Consider the following 25,629-nt stretch of genomic DNA (forward strand, 5'->3'; position numbering starts at 1 on the left):
CTGGAAAGGGCACCCTTTGGGACACTGTCATGTAGGGGCGGCATAGAGGGAACTTCATAACGGTACCCTTTTCCTTTGGAAGGGGACCCATAGGGAACGTCAAGTTTAGACCATTGTATGGGCACCTTATAGGGCACTGCATCACATTTTCTCTACTAGAAGGGCACTCATTAAGACGTTATCAAATTTTCTTGCTCTAGAGGGCATATCATCACAATTTATTGCATGAAGGGGCACCCTAGAGCAGTGGTTCTCAAACTTGGTCCTGGGGGACCCCTATGTATGCTGGTTTTCATTCCAAATTCAACTGCAATCCCAGAATTTTAACAAGCTGTTTAAATTTATTGCTGGGGTCCCCAGTCTTATCCAGAAAGGGCCAGTGTGGGTGCACACACCTGATTCTACTAATCAATCACTAGAGTCATTGCTAAGCACCTTGATTAGTAGACCCACTGCCCTAGAGGGCATTCAATAATTTTTTCCCCATGTGAAGGGCAGCCAATAGGGCACTTCCTCTTGTTTCCGCCACTCTAGAGGGCACTTTAGCGATGCTTTTTCAACCATGGGGGCACCAGGACCCCCCCCCCCCCATCGAGTCCACCAGTGGTGTTTATACTTGCGTACTATTGTTTGTACAGACGAACGTGGTACCTTCAGGTGGTTGGAAATTGCTCCCAAGGATGAACCAGACTTGTGGAGGTCCACAATTTTCTTTCTGAAGTCTTGGCTGATTTCTTTTGATTTTCCCATGTTGTCAAAAAAAATGAGTTTGAAGATAGGCCTTAAAATACATCCACAGGTACACCTCCAATTGACTCAAATAATGTCAATTAGCCTATCAGAAGTTTCTAAAGCCATGACATCATTTTCTGGAATTTTCCAAGCTGTTTAAAGGCACAGTCAACTTAGTGTATGTAAACCTCTGACCCACTGGAATTGTGATATAGTGAATTAAAAGTGAAATAATCGGTCTGTAAACAATTGTTGAAAAAATTACTTGTGTCATGCACAAAGTAGATGTCCAACTTGCCAACACTATATTCCTACATCATTTTCACCACATGCAGTACCATATATTTCCAATGGAGGGTAGAAGGGTGAAACTGATGTAGTAATAAATCCCATGCATTTTGAAATATGGCGGGTGGTCTTTTTTTTTTTTTTTAATATGAAAAATTCTGCAGGTCCTGGAGCACCTGTTAAGATAGACGTCATCATGAACACCAGTACGCACCAGGATACTTAAATAACAAAACAATGCACCCTCCCCCCTCCCAATGAGCTTACAAAATTTCCATTTTCATTTAAAAATCATCATGGAAAAACTGGTTTAAGCAGTGTGTCCAAACTTTTGACTGGTACTGTATATATATATATATATATATATATATATATATATATATAGCCATAGTAAAAGTGTCATTTTCAGTTCTTCCTAAGATGGAGGCTTTCAGAAGGCATTTCAAGTGTGATGATATTACTAGTGGCATAGGTACTGAAAGTGCTAATGTGACTTTCTTACCATGAAAGTACTGTGCAGAATAGGAGAGAGGCCAAGAAAATGGAGAGAGATGATTCAAGAGCACAAGGAATGGATCGCAGAGAGCAGGAGATCTATTAGTCACACTGTAAAACTCCTGCTTCAGAGCCGGAGGAAATTTGGTAGGGCCTAAGAGAAAGAGGGAAGGAGACGAGGAATGGGGGGTCTCTTCAATCCTTAGTGTGGTCTGTGTGAGAGAAAGGCTTTCACTCCCAGTCCAGTAGCGGCTATAGAGCTGCCAAGTATCTGAGTGTCTCTGACGCTTCAGTCATTAGTGGGCCTGTTATCTGCAACCAGACGCTCTGCAGCTCCACGGTCCTGCAGCAAATGTCCTGGTTTAATTACTTCAGCAAGACGTGACAGCAAATCTTTGCTTGCAAGGATATGAAACGACACACACCTCATATTTATTATCTGCATGAAAGGGCTTTAATGCCTGGAAGTTTTTTCCCACCCATTAAAAGTCTTTTTTTTTTTTTTTTAATCTTTTAATTTCCCCAGTCGCTGCGGTGATGTGTCTTTCATCAAGGTTAACAAAACGGAGCATCCGCACTAAAAAAACAAACCTGCTGGAGAACATAACTGAGATGTGTTTAAGCATAATCTCTGATTCTGAAAATGTGAGACGTTTCTGGATGTCCTGAGGCCGCAAACTTGAAAATAGGGCTTGGGCGTGCCTCTATGCTTTCACCACAGTGGATTGCAGAAATAAATAAAATAAAACAATATGTGAATAAAAATGAGTTCTCTCGTGTGCTGGAGAAATGACTAGTTTCAACTGCCACCCTTCATTACCAGCAGATACTGATCGGCCTCTTTCTCAAGATGCCGTTGACTTTGAGTCTGGGAGTGAGTTTATTGCACGGGTAGCTTGTAATCATCAGTTCATAAGAAGGTATCCCTGGGGTTTCGGGCACGCTGTCTGTCATTGTTTTCCACAAATCAGCGATGATGCGGCGGCGATTGATGCGGCGAAGAAGCCGCATTGCCTGCGGAGGAGAGCGGCAGTCGGCTGCATCACAAACACAGCGCTTCCAATTAACCCGGAGGAGGCAAGAGAATGAGCTGAAGTCAGAGTCCGCGCTCGCTATGGAGTAGACATGACATCACAGTACGACAGAGTCAAGGGACTGCCGATAGCCATGGCAACCCTCTGACCCTGTCCTGCCACTTTTATGTGCGTGTCCTGTGGGGCGATTAGTTCAGCAGGCAAGAGTTTGTATTTATGTACCCTGTGGCAATCTTTGTGTGTATCTGTGTTTGTGTGTGTGTGTGTTCCTGTCTGTATCCTGCGGCGGTTATTCCTACCCAACAAGAATGCATGTGTGAATTGTGTGTGTGTGCGCACACATGTTTGCGTGTGTCTCTGTGTGTGTGAGTACCCTGTGGCAATTTATCAAATTCACTCGCAATAATATACACGCCCTTTGGCAATTCATCGACCTGCTGTGTGTGTGTGTGTGTGTGTGTGTTATGCATACACACACAAATAGAACACTCAAGATTAAAGTATTACACCTGAAATAACCTGCTGGTGACATCAGGGCTTGGCTGGCTGAATGATCTGGATCTCTCACTAATGACACCTGCAGTCTTTCAGATGGTGTGAGGGGATGAAGCCTTCAGTAGGCTCATACAGTGTTCTCAGATAAACACCCGGCTTGTGGCTGGTCAAGCGACATGACCGTTGAATCTCTACTCCACAGCCAACCCCAGAAGTAATACCGCAGACTCGCTATATGAAAAAAGAGAAGCCACAAAACACATGTCACTATGTGATCAGTTGCGTTGAAGTCTGGTTGAAGGCCTGAGGGTTTGTTCTTAATTGCCTTCTCTATGTCCCTGTCTTTGACCTACACATGCCATGGGACAGTCCACTTTGGAGGGATAAATCGGATTGTCAGTTCACAAGTTCACATTTTAGGTCTTTTAAAAAAAAAAAAATAATTATGAAAGGCCTTGGTGTAAATTGAATGCCATTTGGCCAGTATGCTGCTATGCCAGCATGGTTTAACTAAAAATTATTTTGTGAATTTGTGGGCACATATCACACAATTGATCCTTGATGAAATCGAAGCTCCGAGGCGTGCTTCACAATGCGGTACTGTACCAATGCTCGGTCACGCCCATTCACAACCCGTTCGGAGGTGCACTTCAGTGCACTGATGTTTAAAAAGAGTACGCAGGCAGTGTTCGGGGTTCAGGCGCAATTTGGCTGCCTGAAATACAAAAACTTACTTAAAACGCACTTAGCCATCACTTTGAGAGATCTATAATCACTCAGCCGACACAGGGAAACACTTATCAAAGACTCCCAGGAGCAGACCTCATTTTGTCCTCTTATCTTTTTTCATGAGTGAAATACCAAGATAATAAATAAGAATCTATGAATTCACAGCAAGAATAAAAGATGTATTTATGTAATATATTTGTCAAGCAATTATTAATTAAGCGTATCTTTATTTACTAATCTTGTAAAATAGATTTTTTATTTTTTTAAAATGCGAGAATGGATCAGCGCCTGTGAATTACAACAATTTTTAAAAAGTCCTTTAGATTATCCCCCAGTCCCCCCTCATCCCCCCTTTTTTTCCTCACTTCCCCACCCCCCAAAAACGACAGCATCAGCAGTTTATTTAGCTTTAACAAAGACCAATTACTTTAATGCTCTGTTACCATTTCTTTAATCGGGAGGCAATAAGGTAGACAAACATAACCTGTTATAACCAACAAAGGTATACTAACAATTTTGTATATATTTTTTTTAAATAATTTTACAACATAAGAACAAAAATAACAGTTTTAGGACATACAGACTCGTCTCACTGTTTTATGATCCTTACTTTTTTCCGGGGAAAAAAACTATGGTAGCACAATGCAACAATGCATTTAAAATGAGTCTTAAGCATGTTTTTACAGAACAGAAGTATTAGAAAATGGTCTTGACTGAGGAAAGAAAATAGCACATCCTTGCAGAATGTTACATAATTGGATGAGAAAGTGAGGAGTGCCTCTCGCTCTGTAACTCAGGGATATTTGAAGGGCGGCAAGGGATGATGTAATATCAGGGCGTGGTCCCGAGCACTGCTCTGCGGTGGACCCGTTCCCTGGCACCGTTACTGTCAGCAGGCAGAGTCGCTCCTTGAACCGGCCATCTGGACTCTCCCACAAATCACATTAAAGTTTCAGCACTGGGAATACATCATGCCAAATGAATCCCGCCTCCCGGGGCCCTGACAGTTGAAAGGGGCCCTCCGCAGTACGGCTTTCACGGTTGGGAACAATCCATTTCGGCTCCAGCTCTCGACGATTACTCTTGACAGGCTGAGCGCTGAGCACTGTTCTCTCTGTGCAAGGTTAGCGTGCTCTGTCTGGTCTGTGCTAAACATGGCCTCCCATGAAGATGCGGAAGGCCGCCACGAATCACGCGGGCCCTTTTCGAAACGCTGCCGAAGCAAACAGACAGAGGCTCGATTCTCTCTCTGTCCCTGTCTCTCTCTTTCCCTTTCAATCTGTATCCTTCCTCTGTCTCTACTGAGAGACAAGGCAATGAAGCATTTGTACGAACAAATATGATATGGTTTGCAGATAAATAATGGAAGAGCTACACAGTTACAAATATATGCTTTAGTTCTACACAGACTACAGACAGCTATTAAGCTACACTTTTTTCTCCCTCAATCTCTCTCTCTCTCTCTCTCTCTCAGAATATACATATAGAATTTTTATATTCTCTCTCTGTATATATATATTGTGTAATACAGTGCCTGGAGAGCTGCTCAGATACAAACTGCTTTTCATGACTACAACAGCTCTCTCTCTCTCTCTCTCTCCCCTCCTCTCCCCCCCTTCTTTCTCACTGAAGGCCTGCAGGTCATCTTCCCAGAGTATCTCCAGGAGAAGTTTGTGCAGTCAGCTCTCAGCTACATCATGTGCAATGGAGAGGGGGAGTACGTATGCCGGAACAGTCAGTGCCTCTGTCAGTGTTCTGAGGAGTTCCCACAATGCAATTGTCCGCTTACTGACATACAAATCATGGAAAACACGCTTCTGGGGATGGCCGAGTCCTGGGAAACCTCCTACAAGGACTTTGAAAACTCAGGTGAGAGTAAAAACCCTCATAATAGATAGAACATTGGGAATCTTGTGTCTTGTACGAATAAGAGCCCGGGAGTGTAAAAACTCAGGTACAGTAGGAACCCATGGAAGAAAGCACAGGTCAGTTAATTTTATAGCTACTGCATCCAAATGTGCGTAAAATATACAGAAATCTAATAATACAAACACAGATCATTCTACATTGCTCTGAAGTGGTTCTCTGTTTTGAGATTACCGGGTCATTTATATAAAGGAATGCCCATCTGGGGCTTTACTTCAAGATGGAATTTTTCATCTACTTTTGGGGAAGTCTGAGGGAACAAATACCTCCCCCAAATCGAGTGTCGCCAAATACACGGCAGTCCTTGATGTAAGTAATGGGTCAGCAGATGGAGACCGTGGTGTTACATTCCCTTCTTACATTAGGAAGGACATTTTAAAACTGCAAAGCCTCCCAGCTGCTACAGACTTCTGAAAATGATTTGCTATTGAATTCAAGCTCTGCCTTCAGTCTACTCACTGCCCTTGCACACTGTTTGCCACTATTTCATGCAAGGTGCTCTCCCTTTACAAAGACCATACTGTGTCTGTGTTAGTCCTTCAATTTGGTTCACTTCAGAAGTTTCATTTTATGTCAAACCCCATGGCTGGCTGAAGACTTTAATTATTCCAGCCAATCAGAAAAACAGCAGCGTGATTTATTCACTGCCCCCCAGCTCTTTTCGACAGGAAGACCAGCGTATGTTAATCACTGAAACTCATATCGGTCAATTCTCCTCCTCTCTACCGACAATGTTCAAAGAGCATGTTGCAGACTGCCAGTGATAAGCTGTTATTTTGTCCAAAATGAACCAGCTAAAGAAAGCAATCACAACTGAAATGCAGTGTATTCATTCACTCGCTCCTTCACTCAGCTGGGAGACAAGGACCCATAGGACATCAACCAAGCAAGTAATACTAATAATAATAATAATAATAATAATACAGCAGTCCTAAAGCTGAAGTGCAGGACACCCCTCATTGAGATGTTTTATTTTACAATTTTTTAAAAACATTTTAAATATTTAACAAATGATACACTTTTCAAGTACAGCACTGATATAGGGTGAAGCCATCTCCACCTACACACCAATGTTGACACTGATTCGTGCAACAGTAAATACCTTAAGTGAATTGAAATCTACTTAAATAACTTAACTTAAATACCTGAAACCACTCCTACACATAGCTAAACCTGTTCAGCTAATGGCATTTGTGACCACAGATCTTAGAATAGCATGCACTGATAGAAACTCAGGAGGGCTAGTAAGGGACCCAAAAATAGTTCAGTTTATGAATGTATTTGACATTAAAATGCAATGTTACATTTTTTTCTTACGATTACAGAGTGAGGCAAAGGACAGACAAATAAAATTGTTCGGTGAGAGTAGTTGGAAATATTGTGAACGTGGCCGTGAGCAGGACATAAAACTACCTGCTGAGTTCTACCTCAGAGGACTCAATCCACCCACTGACATGCAGCATGACTTCAGTTCATATCAATGACACGACAGCTATGATGGAACACTCAGCAAACATTGGCTAAACTGGAGAGGGAGTCAGCCAGTTAAACACGAGGATGATTAGATGGCTGGATTTAGAGAGTCATAAGTAACTTTGGCAAGACACCAGGGAACACCTATACTCATTCTGATAGGGGGTACAGCTCTTTACTGACCAGTCGGGACCTTGATGCAATGTCGCTTCTTAAAGATGTATGGGCTGCAGTTACGTGGATGAACATAAAATTGTCTGTTAACGCTTGTTCTGCTTCTCATTTTGGAGGGCTGTGAATGGATTTTTCTCTATGGTGTAAACATATTTATCGATCCCACGGCAGAAAAAAATAGTCATAACATAGCTGCATAAAGCAAATATCAAATATATTTTTACAATCTTTTTGGAGTACAAAAAGAAGTTATTCCTGAGAGGGCAGCTACAGTGTCCACCTGACATGCTGACTGCTTGATACATTATTAACATGCAATAAAATACCGCATAAAAGCTGGGGGTTATATATAACAGAGGAGCCACAAACTAAACTCAATTTTCTCAGAAGCACAGAAGTATTTCTGCCAAGAGAGGAAACACAAAAAACAAAAATCAACTACAATCTCATTAAAAAGCAGTGATGTAATCCTGACAAAGGAGGAGAAACGACTAAAGAATGTGACAATTGTAAATCGCCTCCCTCGGGCTATTAAAGTAAAGTGATTTGTAGTCAATTTCAAAACTGGCTGAAATGGAATTCAGGGATTGGAATTAGAAACAGTTAATATATTTGATGCTGGTGGTGAGTGTGTACTTCTAAAACTCTCTCTCTTAAAGATATTAAGTCTCTCTCTCTCTCTCTCTCTCTCTCTCTCTCTCTGTATCCATCTTTCTCTCTCTCTCTATCAGATGAGTTCAAGTCATTCCTGAGACGACTCCCTTCAACCCATTTCCTGCCGGTGAGTAGCGTTCACCTGCTGTGGGGAAGTGACTGGGACCTGCAGTCTCGCTACCGCCTCCTACAGAGCTCCCTGGAGACGCAGCGGGCCAAGATGCAGCGAGCCGCCCGTAAGCTGTTCGGCCTCAGCATCCGCTGCCACCACAATCCCAACCACCAGCTTCCCCGAGAGAGGTGGGTGCCCCAGCAGCCCTGCTGGCCAGGGTTGTAAACTGTGGAGAATTCAGAGAAATTTCCATTCGACTTTCATGGTTTTTGTAAGAACTTAGTGTTTTTATATTCTGTTATCAATTGCCGTTGACATACACTTCCAAACACATAAAAATATCAGAAACATCTAAATGTGTATCCTTTGAAGCAAAGCTTCAGTTTAGCTACAAAAAGTAGTTTTACACTCTTAGTTTCTGCTTTTGGTGCCAGATGTGGTGATTCCCGCATCTCAGAAAAGGCTGGCCTCCAGGGATTTTCAGACACTATAGTCTCTAGAGTTTACAGAGAATGGTGCGATAAACAAAAAACTTCCAGTGAGCAACAATTTTGTTGGTGAAAGTTCCTTGTTAATGAAAGAGTTCAGAGGAGAATGGGCAGACTCATTCAAGCTAACAGAAAGGCCACACATGCTCAAATAACAGCTGTTTACAACAGTGGTCTGCGGAAGGGCATGTCTGAACACACAACGTGTTAAATCATGAAGTGGATGGGCTACAGCAGCACCACACTCAGTTCCACTCTTATCAGCTAAAAACAGGAAAATGAGGCTACAGTGGGCATGTGATTACCAACTGCATGATTGAAGGAAAAACATAGTTTGGTATGAAGAATCACAATTTTTGCAGCATCAACCAGATGGTAGGGTCAGAAGACATGGTGGACTCTATCTTACACTCGGCGCAAAGCAGCGCCAAGCGCAACGCAAGTGTCTTTGCTAGTTTCAGACCGACGCAGTTGTCATTTTCCCATCCAGTGCCCACGTTGTTTAAATAGAAAATGTACTTGCACCCTTATGAGCGCCTGTTGGTCTTAAAATGAGGTGTGGTGAGGCGCATCCTGGAGATGACACCCTGATTGGTTTATTTCATGTTACGCCCAAAACACACCTATGATTAATTAAGAGACTAAGTACAACCCCTTTGAACCATGCGCCTTGCTTTGCGCTCAGAGTATCCACCGTTAAACTAGCAAAAGTGGATTTGAACACGCCCTAAATGCACTTGCGCCATGCGCCTTAGACCGTGTGCTTAAATTGTTAAAATATAGCCCAAACAGTGTTAATCAATGGATCCGTATGTCAACAATTCAGGCTGCTGGTGGTGGTGTAATGGTGTGGAGAATATGTCTTTGCACATAATAGGCCCCTTAATACCGACTAAGCATCATTTTAAAATTTCACTTGAGCATTGTTGATCATGTGCACCCCACAATCTTAATTCTTTCAAATAGATACTGCTAGCAGGATAGTGTGAAATGTCATCATCTAAAACTCCAATGGCCTGCACAGTCCCCAGATCTCAATCCAGTAGAGCACGTTTAGAATGAGGTGGAATGTGAGTTTTTTGCGGCAAGAATATGTGGCCAGGAAATCTGCTGGAACTGCATCATGCTATCGAGTCAATGGGGACCAAAATATGAATGTTTCCAGCACCCTTTTGAATCCATGTCACAAATAATTCAGGCATTTTGGAGGAAAAGGGAGGTCCTACCTGGTACTAGATCACAGGTTTACATAAAGACGTGACCACTGATTGTATGTCAGTAAGCAGACCTGCACTTGCTAGCCTCTAAGTGCTTCAACTGCAATGGAAAAAAATAAAATAAAGAGATAAACCAATTAAGACATTGTTTAAAAATTATGTATCCATCATTTAAAATCTAAATGTGTAATGAGTGATTCAATTTAACTTTCAACAATTTTCCCTGCAACCAAGCAATTACCTAATTTCATGACTTATTTATTTAATTAGAAGATGCCTTATTCATGGCAAACAACTTAACATTTTACATGGCATTCATTTAAACAGATGAATATTTACTGAAGTTAGTAAGTCAGTAAATATGTGTAAACTGTATGAGGGTATAATATCACTGCTCTATTTGGGGTTTAAGTTAAGTTCACAGACTGCCAAGTTACATGCCTGTCAATTTCCTTACATATTCAAAATCTGTCAGTCAGTCATCATCCATGTTCCAATCCTATTTTATTGGCATGTATTCTTTTTTATTTTTACATTTAGCTTTCATAATATGCTATGACAGCAAACGTGCTGAGGGGCCAGCACTACAGAGAAGAAAATAGTAGCCGCAGGGGTGGAAGAAAAAAGGAGATTTATCCTAAAAGTCATATCACACCACAATTTATGAAATACAAATGTGTCTTTCTGAATTAGTGGGTGCTTGGTTGTATCTTCTCTACTGCCACTATTGTACTATGGATACATATGAAAGCAGAGTACAGGCAAATGTATGCTTTAGCCAGCATATAGTACATCTTGCTCGGTGTATATTCACTACATGGGAGCTGCTGCTTCTACATTGAAATGTCACTCAATCAGTTAAATTACTGTTTTCTTTAGAACTAATAGTCCTGACTTTTTTGACTGTTCAGTGCAAATATATTGAAAAAGAAACAAGCTGTCAGCTAGCTGAGAAGACAAAAAAACACAAAAAACAGAAACGTTTTATATTTACATGTACTGTATTCACATTACAGGCACAGCTCTGTAGCTGCTACACGTAAAATGTAACAGTTGGCAGGCGTCTCTGTAAGAGTCTGCATGCTGATGAATTTTCATTTTAGCTTGAAGATGTCAGATCAATAGCTTTAATGAATCTGCAATGATAATATTGGCTTTTTGATAGCTGGCTGGGACTGGTGTTCGATTACCTCGCTTGAGCCTACAGTATGATTCATTTTCGATGCAACTCCTGCTTCACTACATGACTCTGGAGGACTCAGTGGGACTGTCTAAGGAGGGAGGGACTATCCAGAATTGGGTTATCCGGAACAGGGGAACACTGTTTATAACCAGCAAGTTCAACATTGTCACATCTTTTCAAAATGCTGTTATCAGTCAACCTATGAATGATGAGGGCATGCGATCAGATTTATAAAACGGGTGACTTCAGAAGTGTCAGTTCTCTGTCAAAGCCAGCCTTTCCAGTCCAATTTTCCTCAAAGCTGAGTTTAATATACTCTTTAATGATGGTCTTGGGCAGAGTCGGGCTATGAGGGCTGTATCTGTTTCTGGTTTTCATGCCAATTTCTGGCCTAAATTACTTAATTAGCCCTAAAATTTAGGCCATCTGACATTTTGGCTATATTTCTTGATAAGCACATGAATGATAGCCAAAAACTGTTCTTATGCCCCTATATGAATCATTTTACTGTGATATAATCTAGGAGTGATCCAGCTTTAGTGTCTACAGCCAGTTAGCTCGTTTAGCCAGGGTAATTGGTGGAAACAGAAACCTGCATACATACCAGCTTTCCAGGACTGGAATTGCCCATCCCTGTTCTAGGGTCTAAAAAAATCTTTGCAACCAACTGAAAATTTTTGCAACCAACTGAAAATCTGTAAATGAATCTGTAAATCTCATGCCCTTTTGGTAGGTTGACATCTGACCACAGTAATGCGGTCAGGATGGTATGTTGCATGTTATAACTCAAACTAGAGAAAGGTTTTATCCTTAATCGCATCCATAATGCATATTGCTTTAACAAATGTCTGAATATATGAATTAATCTCATGAAACGCTGTACAGTGAAGGTCATGTTTAGTTCCCCTAGATAAGGATAAGCTAATTGTGAATAAATGATGTCATAAAATGCATGTGGAAGACCTTGTCTCCTCTGAGCCACACACGTGGCCTCCAAGAACTGTGCTTTAATTCTCAAAAAAAAACTTTTTTATGACTTTGAAAGGTGTTCACATCCACCGTCTGTTGCAGTAAAAAGTTTCAGCATCACTCAGGGTACATAATAGCGAGGCAGTGAAAGCAAGCTCAAACCAACTGACATAGTTTGCCAGGTCTTTTAGCTGCACAGATAAAAGTGAGAGGAAATTAGCACAACAGTCTTAGCCTCCTGACGTGTTCCCACTTAGGATGTCAGCATCTGCTCACCCTGCGACTGTCAACAGCGCATTACCCTCCTGTGGTAATGCGTCCCTTCACGCTGCGACAATGTTTGCTTTGAAAACTTATCAGCACGTTGGTGTGTATGTTCAACACACTTCAGAGCGCACATCAAGAACAGTTGGAGGCTGTGGTGAGGGGAAGTGTCTAAGAATTTAACGGAGGGTGAGTGATGAAAGCGGATGCATTCTTGCTGCACGCACTTCAGAATAACAGGTGTCAGGCCCACATTACAGAGCAATGTTTAATTAAAAGCTGCTCCATCTCTGATCACCACAGAGGTGTGATGCACTGTGGTGGTGCAGGAAGAAGGTATTAAGCAGGAGTATGTTTTAAATGTGTCACCACCACTTTGTGTTACATTTATGTATGAATGGTGCGATACAAATTAATTAAGCTGTTATAATAATTTACCAGAGATAAACCAAAAAAAGGTTTGTGCTCCAGTGGGAGGGATGTTGCCTTTTTTTGGTTATTGCATGCAAGAAGCCATTTGTCTCTCCAAACCAGTATCTGAGTTATAATAATTTCTAATCTGGACATTGTGCGCTTCAGGATGAAGTTGTCTGTGGAGGAATTTAAGAATTTAGTAACACGAGCTGTGTCATTGGCCTTTTGCCCTATAGTGCCTCTAGTGGTAAAATATAATTACTGCATTAATCACTCAGTCAATCTGAGAGTAAGTGATGGACTCTGATATCTGCAGTTTACTGTTTCCACTTTCCTCCGTCAGTCACAGTTTAAAAAAAACAAGTTTTTCTTCTGTGGAGCTTTCTTCAAGACAGCAGAATGTCTGAAAAAGGAAATAATCAACACAGAAGTTAAATCCATGAAATATTTCCACCAAAATCTTAAATCTTATGTACAAAATGATCTGAAAATTTTCACTAAAATCTTAAATGCAAATACTGATGAGATTCAATATATCTTTATATATGTGCAAAATGATTTGAAAAATCTTTTTTTATTGCGTTACATTTTAACGTGGGTTCATTTATTCATTTGAAAATGATTGCTTTAGGCTACTTATACATCGGCTCTGGCTGGCTCTTCAAACTTAATTACAAACAACATAAATACACACACACACACACACACACACATACAGGAATAGTGGGTGCATTAAAAATAAATGAAAATGCATGGCTGTGTTGAAGCATGCTCTGAAGACAACAAGTCAGTATTTTGAATTCTGCGCTTTTTCAACGACCTAAATGTGTGCAAAGTAGAAACTATGCTGAGCACATCCTCGGGTATTAATGGAACTCTGGACAGCTATGCGTAAATGATGCATTTGTGTAAGGCTCAAGTAGTGGCTTTCTAACTGTTCCGAACCATTACAGGGACACAAATGGATACTCTGAGTTCAAATTCAGATTTATTCAGCCTGCTCTGGTCTCTTAAATAAATGAAAAATAAAAAAATAAATAAATAAATAAATAAAGTGAAAAAGTGGCTGATGAGGGATTTCACTCAAATCGTAACATTAGTCTTTTTGTCCTGAATGTCCATTTGCTTTTTTAATTTCCAGAATAAATAAAATAAAAGCTAGTTTACTTCAATAATGGCAGGCCACTGTAATTGCAGATGGCTGCTGTTGGTAATCTTTCCATTAGCAAACATTTCAGTGCACTGGAAGAGTGTAAATGCAGTTACAAGCTCTGCACCTTTGCACCCTTCTGATCCCCATACTTCTACCTACTGTGTGATTCCTAGGATAAACAATGTCAGGTGAAAAAATAAGACAAGAATGTTGTGAGGGGCCTTATTTTCTTCTCCTTGCATAGATTATGGCTCATGCTGGGGATGGTTTAATGATTTGGAGGCCCCAGTCAAAGACCAGTGTGAGGCCCTTCTCTACTATACTTAGCACAATCATGGCTAGTAGTGAACAAAAACTATTTGGAGGCAGCACTTCTCTTTTAACAAAGCCATATAATTATAGGACATGCTGAAATGACAACTATAACTGTTCTAACTAAAGGACTTCAAATGATCTCAAATGGGGCACGAAAGTGATCATAACTATAATTGTTAATTTTTTCGATACAAAATTAGAGTATGAGTTCTTTGGTAAAATATTTGAACACCCTCTATTCTCTGGAGCGGAAAAGTCCATAAATCCTCTAGTGTGTGTGTGTGTGGGCAGCTAGTTAGCTCAGTTGTAATCCTCTCTGCTTCAACTTCAGCTGCTGTTGTGTCAACATCACTTTGCACTGCTTGGTCTATTTTTCTCTCTTTCTATTTCTCTTCTCTGCTCCACTCAGAAAATGATCCATTATGTTTACTTTGATTTGGTACAAGTACAGCCTGTGCATGTAGGCCTTAGGTCAAGTTGGAATAGTCCATTTAATATGGAATGTGTATCTTTGCTAGGCCATTTTCGCCAATAGCTAACTAGCTAACATTCAAATCCCATTGCAAAATCAAACACTAGTTTTTGTTTTATTAAATTTTTACCACCAACGCTTGCTGTTAGTTACATCATTCTGTACCATGACGTGTTAAAAAATGACACGTGACATTGAACAACAACACATGCAGGCATATTTCCCAGTGATGTTTGCATGTCAGAAAAATACTACTGCCAAAGTAGCTACCACAGATTTAATGGATGTTGTTTCCAATACGTTCTCTGTGCAAGGTTGCCATGTTCACAGACTATGATTTTTATTTTTATTTTTTATGAGCGACCATGAAGTTGATAATATGTTTGTTGAACTAAGGGTAGGCCTATATAGTCTAATAGGTTACACCTGGAGTAACAGCTTGGATATTAGTTATTCACATTTCTCATGCTGTGTCAACATTTGGTTGTGAAAGTTGGAAATAAAGGGTGACTACAGTTTTCTTTTTAATGTTTCTGCAGTTTGGAGGAGCTAAGCATCTCCTCTTTTCAGTGGCGTATAAAACTCCAAATATTGTAGCAATTTCAGAGACTGACAGACCAGAGTTGTGTACTATGAAGTGAGATTACGGGGTTAGCAAGCTACAGTAACTCAAGCTTAAACCCTGGGTTTTTCATACCGTATCATTATACTGACTCACTTTAAATTGGGATATATTACCATGTTAATTTATGCTGCATGGGGTACATGGTTCGGGGCAGGTTATGTTCAGGCTATTGGGCTGAAACACGTAGAAGCAGCATCCTGTAACCAATAAAGTCCTTGAAAAAAGATGTCACCATTCCCGCAGGATCCCATAGAGCTCAGGAGTGTTTCTGTAGAGCAGATATTATTTATAGAGCAAATGAATCCCCTGGCTTTCTCCAATGAAAAAGATATAGAAAGATATTGATATATATGAAAGATTTTCAACTAAAATAATACAGAACATATGCAAGCTTCTTGAACCCCTACACAGCCATATCTACTTCCCTTAACTATGGGACAATGGCCTGGGCCTCATAATTCTTGAGTTTATGAATAAACACTATATGGGAGCGTGCACAGAGCTTGATTAACAAAACCCGTGTTCACCTAGCAAGTTGATAATCACCTCCATGATAATGGTTAAGCACGACTGCAGTTGTTAGGTTCTGTCAAGGCAGCTAACGCAAAGGAACCCTGGGTACATTAAGCCTCCTTCGTAGTAGGCCATACCCCCAAGGTGGATCTTGTTACAAAGCTATGGCGTGTTTATTAGACAGCAGAAACATAACTAAACAACACACTGGCTGGACTGGGCGAGCTGTGGCCGTAAGCACCATTTATACACCGTTTATACACTTAATCAATGATTGTCTAACTAGACTGTCTAATTGCTAGCTAGAATGAAACCAGGAAGTAAACACTGAAATTATGTATTACCTACTGAACAAGCTGCAGTGGCTAGCTAACTAGCTAACCACCACTGCAATATGTTTTGGGGACAATTCAACTGATATTGTTAAGAGCAAGCCACATTTCTTTTACAGTGATGCAAAAACAAATTCCAGAGCCCCTTTGGCACAGGAGGCTACAGGCAATTGCCTAACTGTGCCATATGGTAAAACCACCTATGGCCCCATGTGCTGAAAAAACAAACAAAACTTAGTTGTACTTTCCATCTCATTCTCCATAGTGGCTTTTACACAGCCATGCATTTTTGGGGAAAGACGAATGAATACAAAAACAGTCAGCTGCATGCTGTTCTCAAACATCTCAGAGTATTTTTTGTTAGAAAAATATGCAGCATATATTGAGTCCTGCAGCCAAACAAACAATACAACTTTATAAACCCAGCATTCCTGGTTATGTAGAAAAAAAGCTATTTCAAAACTACAAAACTAGTTTGAACACATTTATTATGCATGCACATGAGTGAAGTGGTATATTTCTGTTAAACAACTGGGACTAAGTGGCACAAATCAATCAAAGCAAGTGGCTTGGTCTTAAGTCCCCATTACACATATAAGATAGCATTATCTTTGAGTCTTAACTTATTTACTTATATGAAAAAAGAAAAATAAATGTTGCAAGTTTGTGCACACATACAAGCATGCCTTCTGATGTGTGTGTGTGTGTGTGCGCGCGCTGGAATAGTGAACATATCCCCTGAGTTGTAGGAGTGAGCAATATAAGGATTTTATCATGAGCAGTACAGTTTCCGCCATTATACACCTTTTGATGCAAATCATGATCGCCCTTTCCTGAAAAGCTACTACTAATCATCCAACATGCTAACTGTTGTTGCTTGTGTGAAAATTGATTAGCTGTAATGATAATTCAACAAACGGTGATGAATTTCACCACTATACTGAAGAATTGCAGTACAATTATATAGTATTTTCCCCCAATATATTTGTAACCTATGATATTTTGCTGAAGCATGGGTTTCTGACAGTATACCCCTACCTTTGAAATCATTGTTTTCATTATGAAGAAATGCAAGGTTCATTGTTGAAAAACTGATGTGAAACGTCTGAGTTTTTAAAACACTAAGCAAATTATGATATCATTTGACCATAGTGACCACATTTCCCCCGAGGGTTACCTCCTGGAGGAAGAGAGACTGGACAGGTTGAGAGGCTGCAGGATAAATTGGATAAGTCTTGGGGGGAGGGGTGGTTAGTGGTTAGAGAGTGAAAGAAACAGTGAGAAGAGTTTTCTAACCTTGCAATTAAAGTTGGCTCCCTCAAACAAATCTTTTGGAACTCCAATTGAAGGTCAAAAAGGACATTTCTTGCAATTTTCTCTAACTATTCAACACATTTCCTTTTGTGAGATCAAGGAATTAATGTTTTCTTAGAGCAATCAGTGTTTCCCATACAATGAATTTATTTTGGTGGCTCACCCACATAGTTGTTTATTTCTATAAGCACACTGCACTTATGTATTCATAATGTTTTCTTTAAAATGTCAAAGTGACATAGCAGACTGCCATTTTGCTGCATGAGCTGCTCCTCCCTCTTCTAGCCGGCAAATGTAGAGAAGAGAAGGGACACATCAGTGTGTGAATGCGAACATAATTTGAAGGACAATCGTGTGACTATATCTGTGCCACGTAACTAAAATATTTAAAATTTTTTGAAAATATCTCATATTTAGTCATTTTGGGTGGACCGCAACAGCGGGGCCAGCCCTACAAATGCAAATGTCTGTGAGTGAGTGAGTGAGTGAGTGATAAAGTTGGCATGCCTGTGACGTCGGCCGGTGGTCCAGCCATATACTAGGTTTTAGGGGAGGGTCGGGGAAGCAATGGAAGACAGTGCCAGAGTGCATGCTACTAAAGTTTGTTAGTAAAAGCTTTTTGAGAGGATGAATAATTACTTTTCTTGGATGGCATGGATCCATTTGAAGACAATATCGGGTGAGTTCGTTTAGTCTTTGAATCCGTCATTATGCTGTGAAATAGCTAAACCATTTGTATTGATAGTATTTCAGTTTCTAAATAGTATATAAATAGAACAATGGTATAATAAAACAATGACGCTAAATGATGATATATATATATATATATACATATATATATATATATATATATATATATAGTCCGCTTTGTTCCGTTACTACCATAATATAACAAACTGTCTTGTGTCTACAGCTGTAGTTTCTCACTGCAATTACTAATATTGAATATAAACAAAAGACAAAATTTATGCTGAAGTCTGCCAATGTCTAAATAAATAATACGGTACTCTGCGTGCAGCATGGAGGTAGCAGGGATGGCGAGTTGATATTTTGTTTTCTGTTTCGTTTTTTCTCAATGTCGTATTTATTATTTCAAGTATGTATTATTATTCTATCTGTCTCTGAGGCGCTCTGAAATGTGCATTCTCTGCTAAGCTGAGCAATGGATTGGAATATGTGTTTGACGCCATTTTGACTGGACCGCAATAGTGGGGCCAGCCCTACAAATGCGAATGTCTGTGTCTGAGTGATGAAGTTACACCATTGGTCGGCCGAGTTATGAAGTTACACCATTGGTCGGCCGGATGACGTGTGTTAGGTCCAGCCATATACTAGGTTTTGACCTGGTCTTGTTATGCATCATTTCCTCAAAAGAGCGTGTACTCTGCCCTAGGCAACGCTGGAAAGTTATTAACATTATTTGGATTGATGTTAGCTAGCATGAAAATTAGCTAATGAAAATGTCCTCACTTTTGACAGTGAAAGTCTGACAATTCTCAAAGTCAGCCCGAGTCTGTAGGGACCCGAACCCGACTTGGGTTTGGGGCAAGAATGTATGACAATTTTTTTGGGTCGGTCATGGACCAAACAGTATTTTTTTTTTAAGTATATGTGTGTGTATTTAACTCACATTTTTACATGTGAAGACTGTCCATTGTGCTGATTCCTGCTCTTTGAGTCAATCAATAACCGACTTTCTCTTCTAAAATGTATGTTTAATCACCCATGAACTCCCTCTAACTAACCGATTATATAGCTTCAGTGCAAATGGCTTTCTGTGCACTGCCTACGCACTAACTTGATCAATTGGATTATGATATATAGGAATGGGATGGACGCGGGGGATATCCTATCGACGACGAAATAAAACCAACAAAAACAAAGTCAGAAAAAGAGCAGATAATATGAGTGCGGAATCATAAATAAAAAGCAAGCTAGCGATGGGCGAATATGTTCTCTTCTCTCCGGAGGGAAAGGGAAAGACAGATGAGGTATTTGAATTGGTTGTCGACTCAGAAATTTAAAGGTTACCTGGTTTAGATTCATTTATTTTTAATATAATATTTGATTGTATTTAAAGTATTGTATGCTGTGTGATGAATAATGATAGGCCAATAATAGCCATATTAATACAAAGATTCACAACAGTAAGTGAACCACACAACAATAATTAAATAATTAGCAATTATAACAATAATAACAATAATTCAATCTCGTTCTAACGAAAAACACATCTTAAAAATGTTATTACCTACATTGCGACAAACTCAATAATAATATAAATAAAATCAATTGCTTGCTTTTGGCAAATTGGTTTACTGCTCAATGTGAAAGTGATCTGTTTTAAATAAGCACAGAAACAGACAAATAACAATATAATTAACAAAAAACCATGTGCATGTTTTAATATATGTATTTTAATATAAAGCATTTTGTTTTACTGAGTGCATCTCTGAGAGTTTTTAATAATGGGTGTGTGTTTTACTCAATCTTGCTCCTACTAGAAGGATGCCACACTTCTGTGTTGAATGTCATAAGTTTATGAACTTTTAGGCATAAGTAAATAGATACAAATACATGAGAGTGCATGGTGCCCTATTACATATTTTATTTCCTTGATAGAGAGATTTTCTGTGTCTGTTGTGTCTGTTTTGTTGGATGTGAGATCTTCACCTGAACACAGACACTCATACACAAACCCTCTCACACACTCCATTGCGTTTGTCATTTCACAGTAAATTATATTAATTTTCTTTCTGCTCCCACCACGGTAGGCAATCCAAAATGTTAATAAGCAGGGACATTTTAAATACAAGATATAGAACAGAAATATTATACAATTCTTGTTTTGTCTTTTCAATTTTTTGTTAGCAGGGTGGGTTTATCTGTCATTCCTGTTGCCGATGTGAGAATCTTACCGAGTAGATTCATTTGCATGTGAAGTTGACCTTGTCCTGTTCCTGTCTCATTAATGAGGTGTGACTATCTTAAACAAGTGCGTAAGTGTTCACCCTCATCTAACGAGACTGTCAAGATGACAAGGGAGGAATCTGAGGGTTGGGGTGGAGGGGGTGATGCATTCTGAATTGTAAATAGCGTTCTCACTACTGGAAACTGTGTTTCGGTTACAAACACTGTACTAAAGGCATATGAGATCAAATATTCACAGACAGGACTGCACATAACAGCTTCACTCTGGTGTGAAAATTGGCCGTGCGGTCAGCTGTACCCCTGACTCATGACTGATGCTAACTGGCCTTGTTTCTTTTTTCGGCCCACAGAACTGTGCTGCAGTGGTTGAACCGGGTCCAGTCCTTCCTGTACTGCAACGAGAACGGGTTCTGGGGCACCTTCCTGGAAAGCCAGCGGACGTGTGTGTGCCACACAGGCGTGACGCTGTGCCAGCGACCCATCCCCTGCGTCATCGGTGGCAACAACAGCTGTGCTATGTGCAGCCTGGCCAACATCTCGCTCTGTGGGTCCTGCAACAAGGGCTACAAGCTGTACCGCGGGCGCTGCGAGCCACAGAACGTGGACTCGGAGCGCAGCGAGCAATTTGTCAGCTTCGAGACCGACCTGGACTTCCAGGACCTGGAGCTCAAGTACCTTCTGCAGAAGATGGACTCACGGCTCTACGTGCACACTACCTTCATCAGCAACGAGATCCGCCTGGACACCTTCTTCGACCCTCGCTGGAGGAAGAGGATGTCGCTGACCCTGAAGAGCAACAAGAACCGCATGGACTACCTGCACATGGCAATTGGGCTCTCCATGAAGATCTGCCAGATGCGCAACAGCAGCGTGGACCCCATGTTTTTCGTCTACGTCAACCCTTTCAGCGGCAGCCACTCGGAGGGCTGGAGCATGCCTTTTGGGGAGCACGGCTACCCCCGCTGGGAGCGGGTCCGCCTGCAGAACACCCAGTGCTACAACTGGACCCTGTTGCTGGGAAACCGCTGGAAGACCTTCTTTGAGACGGTGCACATCTACCTGCGCAGCCGAGCCAAGGTGCCCACCACCCTGCGTAATGACACGGGGCAGGGCCCAGTGGACTTGTCGGACCCCAACAAGAGGCAGATCTACATCAAGATCTCGGATGTGCAGGTGTTTGGGTACAGCCTTCGATTCAATGCCGATTTGCTGCGGAGCGCCGTGCAGCAGGTCAACCAGTCCTACACCCAGGGGACACAGTTCTACTCCTCCTCGTCCGTCATGCTCCTCCTCCTGGACATCAGAGACCGGATAAACCGCCTGGCCCCGCCCGTTGCCCCCGGCAAGCCGCAGCTGGACCTCTTCTCCTGTATGCTGAAGCACCGCCTCAAACTCAACAACAGCGAGATGATCCGGGTCAACCACGCTCTGGACATGTACAGCACAGAGATCCTCAAACAGTCTGATCACCTGACCACGAAACTTTGCTGAGGTCTAACTACAACTGCAGCTACAGCCACAACAATGACCACAACTACAACTAAAAACAGCAAAAACTGACTTTGACAACAGACCATGTCTTTTTTCTTTTTCCATTTATTTAATTAAAAAAATAATATTTTGCCTTCTTTCTTGGTTTTTGCTTTTTTGATGTAAAATAACTTTGTAAATGTAATTATTAAACAAATGAAAAAAAATGTAAAAAGAGAACATTTTAATGGGCGAGAAAGGACTAACTTTAAACCATTTAACAAGAAGACTGTACCATATTTGTCGAGCATGTCTGTCCTTTCCTTTAATGAACATAAAGAACAATTAAACATTGAATTGTGACTAAGAGGCCTTGAATTTACTCCAGCAGAACAAACAACATGAATACTGCCATTCCTAAAGACTAAAGCTTTATTAAATCCAACTAATAAATCAGAATTAGATCAGGGCTGGTTGCATAAATCCTATTTATTGTGCTTATAAGACTAGTCTAATAAAAATTAGGTAGTTGCATAAAAAAAACAGGCGGACAAAAATGTAGCCTACTCACCCCCAGGCTAACTGAAGTTAGATGCTTCTATTCTGTGTTAATTGTAAGGCAGCTGGCTAATGCTATCAAGTTCATTCTTCAACAGAGATCCCTCGGTTACAATGTGTAGAGCCTGTCAGCTTTTGCCCTATGTGTCCAATTTTTGTTTGCATTTTGTTGTTGTTTCCAACTTAAACAATGTTTAAATTTTAATTTGGCTTGGCTGCTATTTAGTGTTACATGTTCAATGCAAAAGCAAAAGCTGTCTGCTGCTTCCCCTCCATTTGTTAGTACTGATCTAGTGCGTGTCTTGCGCGTGTGCTGGTGTAAGCCCTTTGATGTTTATTAGCAAATGTTATAAAATGGGCTCCACTTGAACACCAGTCTGTTACTTGCTTGGCTTATTGCTTTGTAAAGCAGATGCTTATGTTATTAGCTATGCTTCATATTTTTTAACTTGCTAGCTAGTGTCACTAAGCCTTATAAACACAAGCTACTTTGCTAGTTGACTACCAACTTAAAGCTGCTATGCTAAGTAATTTAGTTTCTTGGAGGAAAGGACAAAAATCAGTGGTGGGTTTCCCAATGCCTCTTACAATCCCTCTTAAATAATGTGGGTTTCCCAAACACATTCATAATGAAAGCGTCTCATTACTTCATTCTTAAAGTTACGAGCCGTCTAGAATCACTCGTTCATAGCAAAGATCCGTTCACATGCGCTTTTGATTAATGCTTACAATCACAGCCTACAATGACCAAAAAAGTGTAGTAGTCTCGTAGTCTCTTCTTTTTCATGTATATTGAGAGTAAATATTCTATTTAAAAAAAATTAAATATATATACCCGTAAAATAAAAATATTTGAATATGATTGGGAAGGACCGTGTATTAAATTGAACATAATAATGTTACATTGATAACTTGATTATTTTTAATCAAATTAGTCATTGTGATATTGTCTAGTCAAGTCTAAAGTCATCAAATTTGTGACTCGAGTCCGACTCGAGTCCAAGTCATGTGACTCGAGTCCACATCTGTGGCTAATAATAAGCAGGTAACCATCTCATTATTATCTTTCATTAATAAAACAAATTGCTGCACCTCTATAATTGTATAAATAAGGCCAAAACATTGCCACCACTTCATTGTGGAGAAGGGTCTAAATTTCCATGGCTGCACTTCAGAGAATCCTGCACCTGAACTAAACGTGCAGAAGAGTATGTTGACGGTGCTGTAATGTTGTGAGAATGAATTCTGCAATCAGGGTCAACTTAAATCCACAAATAATTGAAAAGAAGTCTTAAATTCCTCTTAAGAGTCCATCTAATGATTGTGTTTGGGAAACCCACTTAACTAGAGAATGTTCATTACTTAAGTACCTCGTAAACTCACTTGTTAATCCTAAAATCAAATGTTATCCGGAAACCCACCACATATTATGTGGTTAAAAATTTCTGTTCAACATGACATGAGCTTAAATCATTGGGTATTTCAGTTAATTTAGCTAACATTTGCTAACTACCTGCAACTGTAATGTAGTGCACTATAATGTTACTGTAGCTGCTGCAAACTGAGTATGTGCGGTTAAGAGTCAGTATCTCGTGGCACTTCCTTCTATCAAATATTCTACGAAATACCTCACATGATGGAAGAAAAATGCCATGTTAAAATGGCTTTTTCCAAATGTAAGTTTTTAAACCAAGATGTTCAAGCAATTTACTTTAACCTATGAAGTTTTAACATCTTCCTTATTTTCATATGGAAGATGTTAAATAACATATAACATATTCCATTTTTCAGTATCTGCCAATAATTTAAAGCAAATTCAGCTATGTGAAGGAGATGTATGTAAGCCCTGAGTAAAACAAATGTATACAATCAATGAATTTAGAATAACCCGATTTAAGTAATCGACTTCAGGCTGTTTACCGAACCGACCCCAGTTAGTAATTTTACTGAAATAAGGTAGGGATGTAAAAGTTGTAAAGTGAAAAAATAAATGAAAAGTTCATATATAATTGTAATATTTTTTGGATGACCTAATTATTGACCTTCTCCATGAGTGCTTTGGCTGAATGGAAACCATACAATGAATGAAACAATGAAATGTGAATTGCTGTCTGCATTTTATGCCCAGTGTGGTGCTGTCTGCATCATACTAGATGCAAAAAAAAAAAAAACAACAACAAAAGAAACCTTTAAGTATAACTAGACTTGAGAGTTTATTTTCTGTACAGTAGTTCTCTTGGGAATGTGCATTAAAGATAATGAGTTGCTGGAGCATTGAATGGGCACATCACATTACAGTTATTGTGAAACATCACTGAATGGTGGCCAGTGTTTCTGCACACATTCTTAACTTGCGATAATCAGCCACTGAGGACAAACAATATATCCAAATAACATGAAAGAAAATCTGATCTGTTATTTCAAAAGCCAAATTGCCATTGGCGTTCTTTATATCGTAGATTAGGTACAAGTTCCAACTGAATCATTTGAAGAAAACACAACATTTATTGCATTTTATCTGGAATTCAGGAAGCGTTGTTGGGCGCTATGGGCTTTTGGGTTACTACAGCCGTCAGTAAATCCATGTCAGCAGTGGAGTCCAGCAACAGCAGGGGAGATACTAGATGTAAGCCTGGCATAGTTGAACTGAGAGTCTGTGCTCTTTAATCCTGAGGTCGCTGCTATCAGAGGATTCCACACTCAGTGATTCCCTTTGATATTCAAATGTACTTTTGCTGACCAGACCAACATGATCCAAAGCCATGCTACAGCCGGAGGAGCTGGCAAGCCAAGTTGTTCTCCTGTGCTGTCGGAATTTTCCAAGCATTTTCATTTCTTGGCATTATGAATAACAAGAACAGATGTCCATTGTGAACAAAATATTCAGCCCTGTGTTTTTAGAATTAAATGTTCCAGTGTGATGGTCACTTTTTTCTTAAGGAGTTCTGTTACCTTGAACAAACCTTTGTCGTGGTCTTGGCTTTCAAAATATGACTCTGCTATTCTGCAGTTTTCTGCCTCAGAGGTTGATCAAGAGTTTTCTCTAATTAAAATACACTAGTAAATGAGTTAATAAATGATAATTAAAAACTACCTATAAATGTAGCCTGTTTGAATCTTTAGGGACAACCTATTAGTCTAAAGCAACAACATAGTAAAAAAAAAAAAAACCAACACAAAATAAAATAAATTAAAAATACCTTAGAAAACATTTATGTAAGATTTATTGTACGTTTACCAATTAAGCCCACCCAAATCCAAGTTTAGATATTTTTTTTTCATATATTATCAAATTTATT

General features: G+C 40.0%; 1 protein-coding gene across 1 annotated transcript in view; it reads left to right on the forward strand.

Moving 5' to 3' along the window:
- Positions 1–25,423, forward strand: part of LOC135265192 (BMP/retinoic acid-inducible neural-specific protein 1) — a 127,420-nt gene extending 101,997 nt beyond the window's left edge. Inside the window, exons 6-8 of the mRNA XM_064354588.1 lie at positions 5,406–5,642; positions 8,078–8,300; positions 20,653–25,423. Coding sequence (XP_064210658.1) covers positions 5,406–5,642; positions 8,078–8,300; positions 20,653–21,793 — 1,601 coding nt within the window. The 3' untranslated portion in view covers positions 21,794–25,423. The remainder of the gene's footprint in view (positions 1–5,405; positions 5,643–8,077; positions 8,301–20,652) is intronic.
- The last annotated feature ends 206 nt before the right edge of the window (positions 25,424–25,629 follow it).

Source organism: Anguilla rostrata, chromosome 10, assembly GCF_018555375.3.
Source record: "Anguilla rostrata isolate EN2019 chromosome 10, ASM1855537v3, whole genome shotgun sequence".
NCBI classification, from domain to species: domain Eukaryota; kingdom Metazoa; phylum Chordata; class Actinopteri; order Anguilliformes; family Anguillidae; genus Anguilla; species Anguilla rostrata.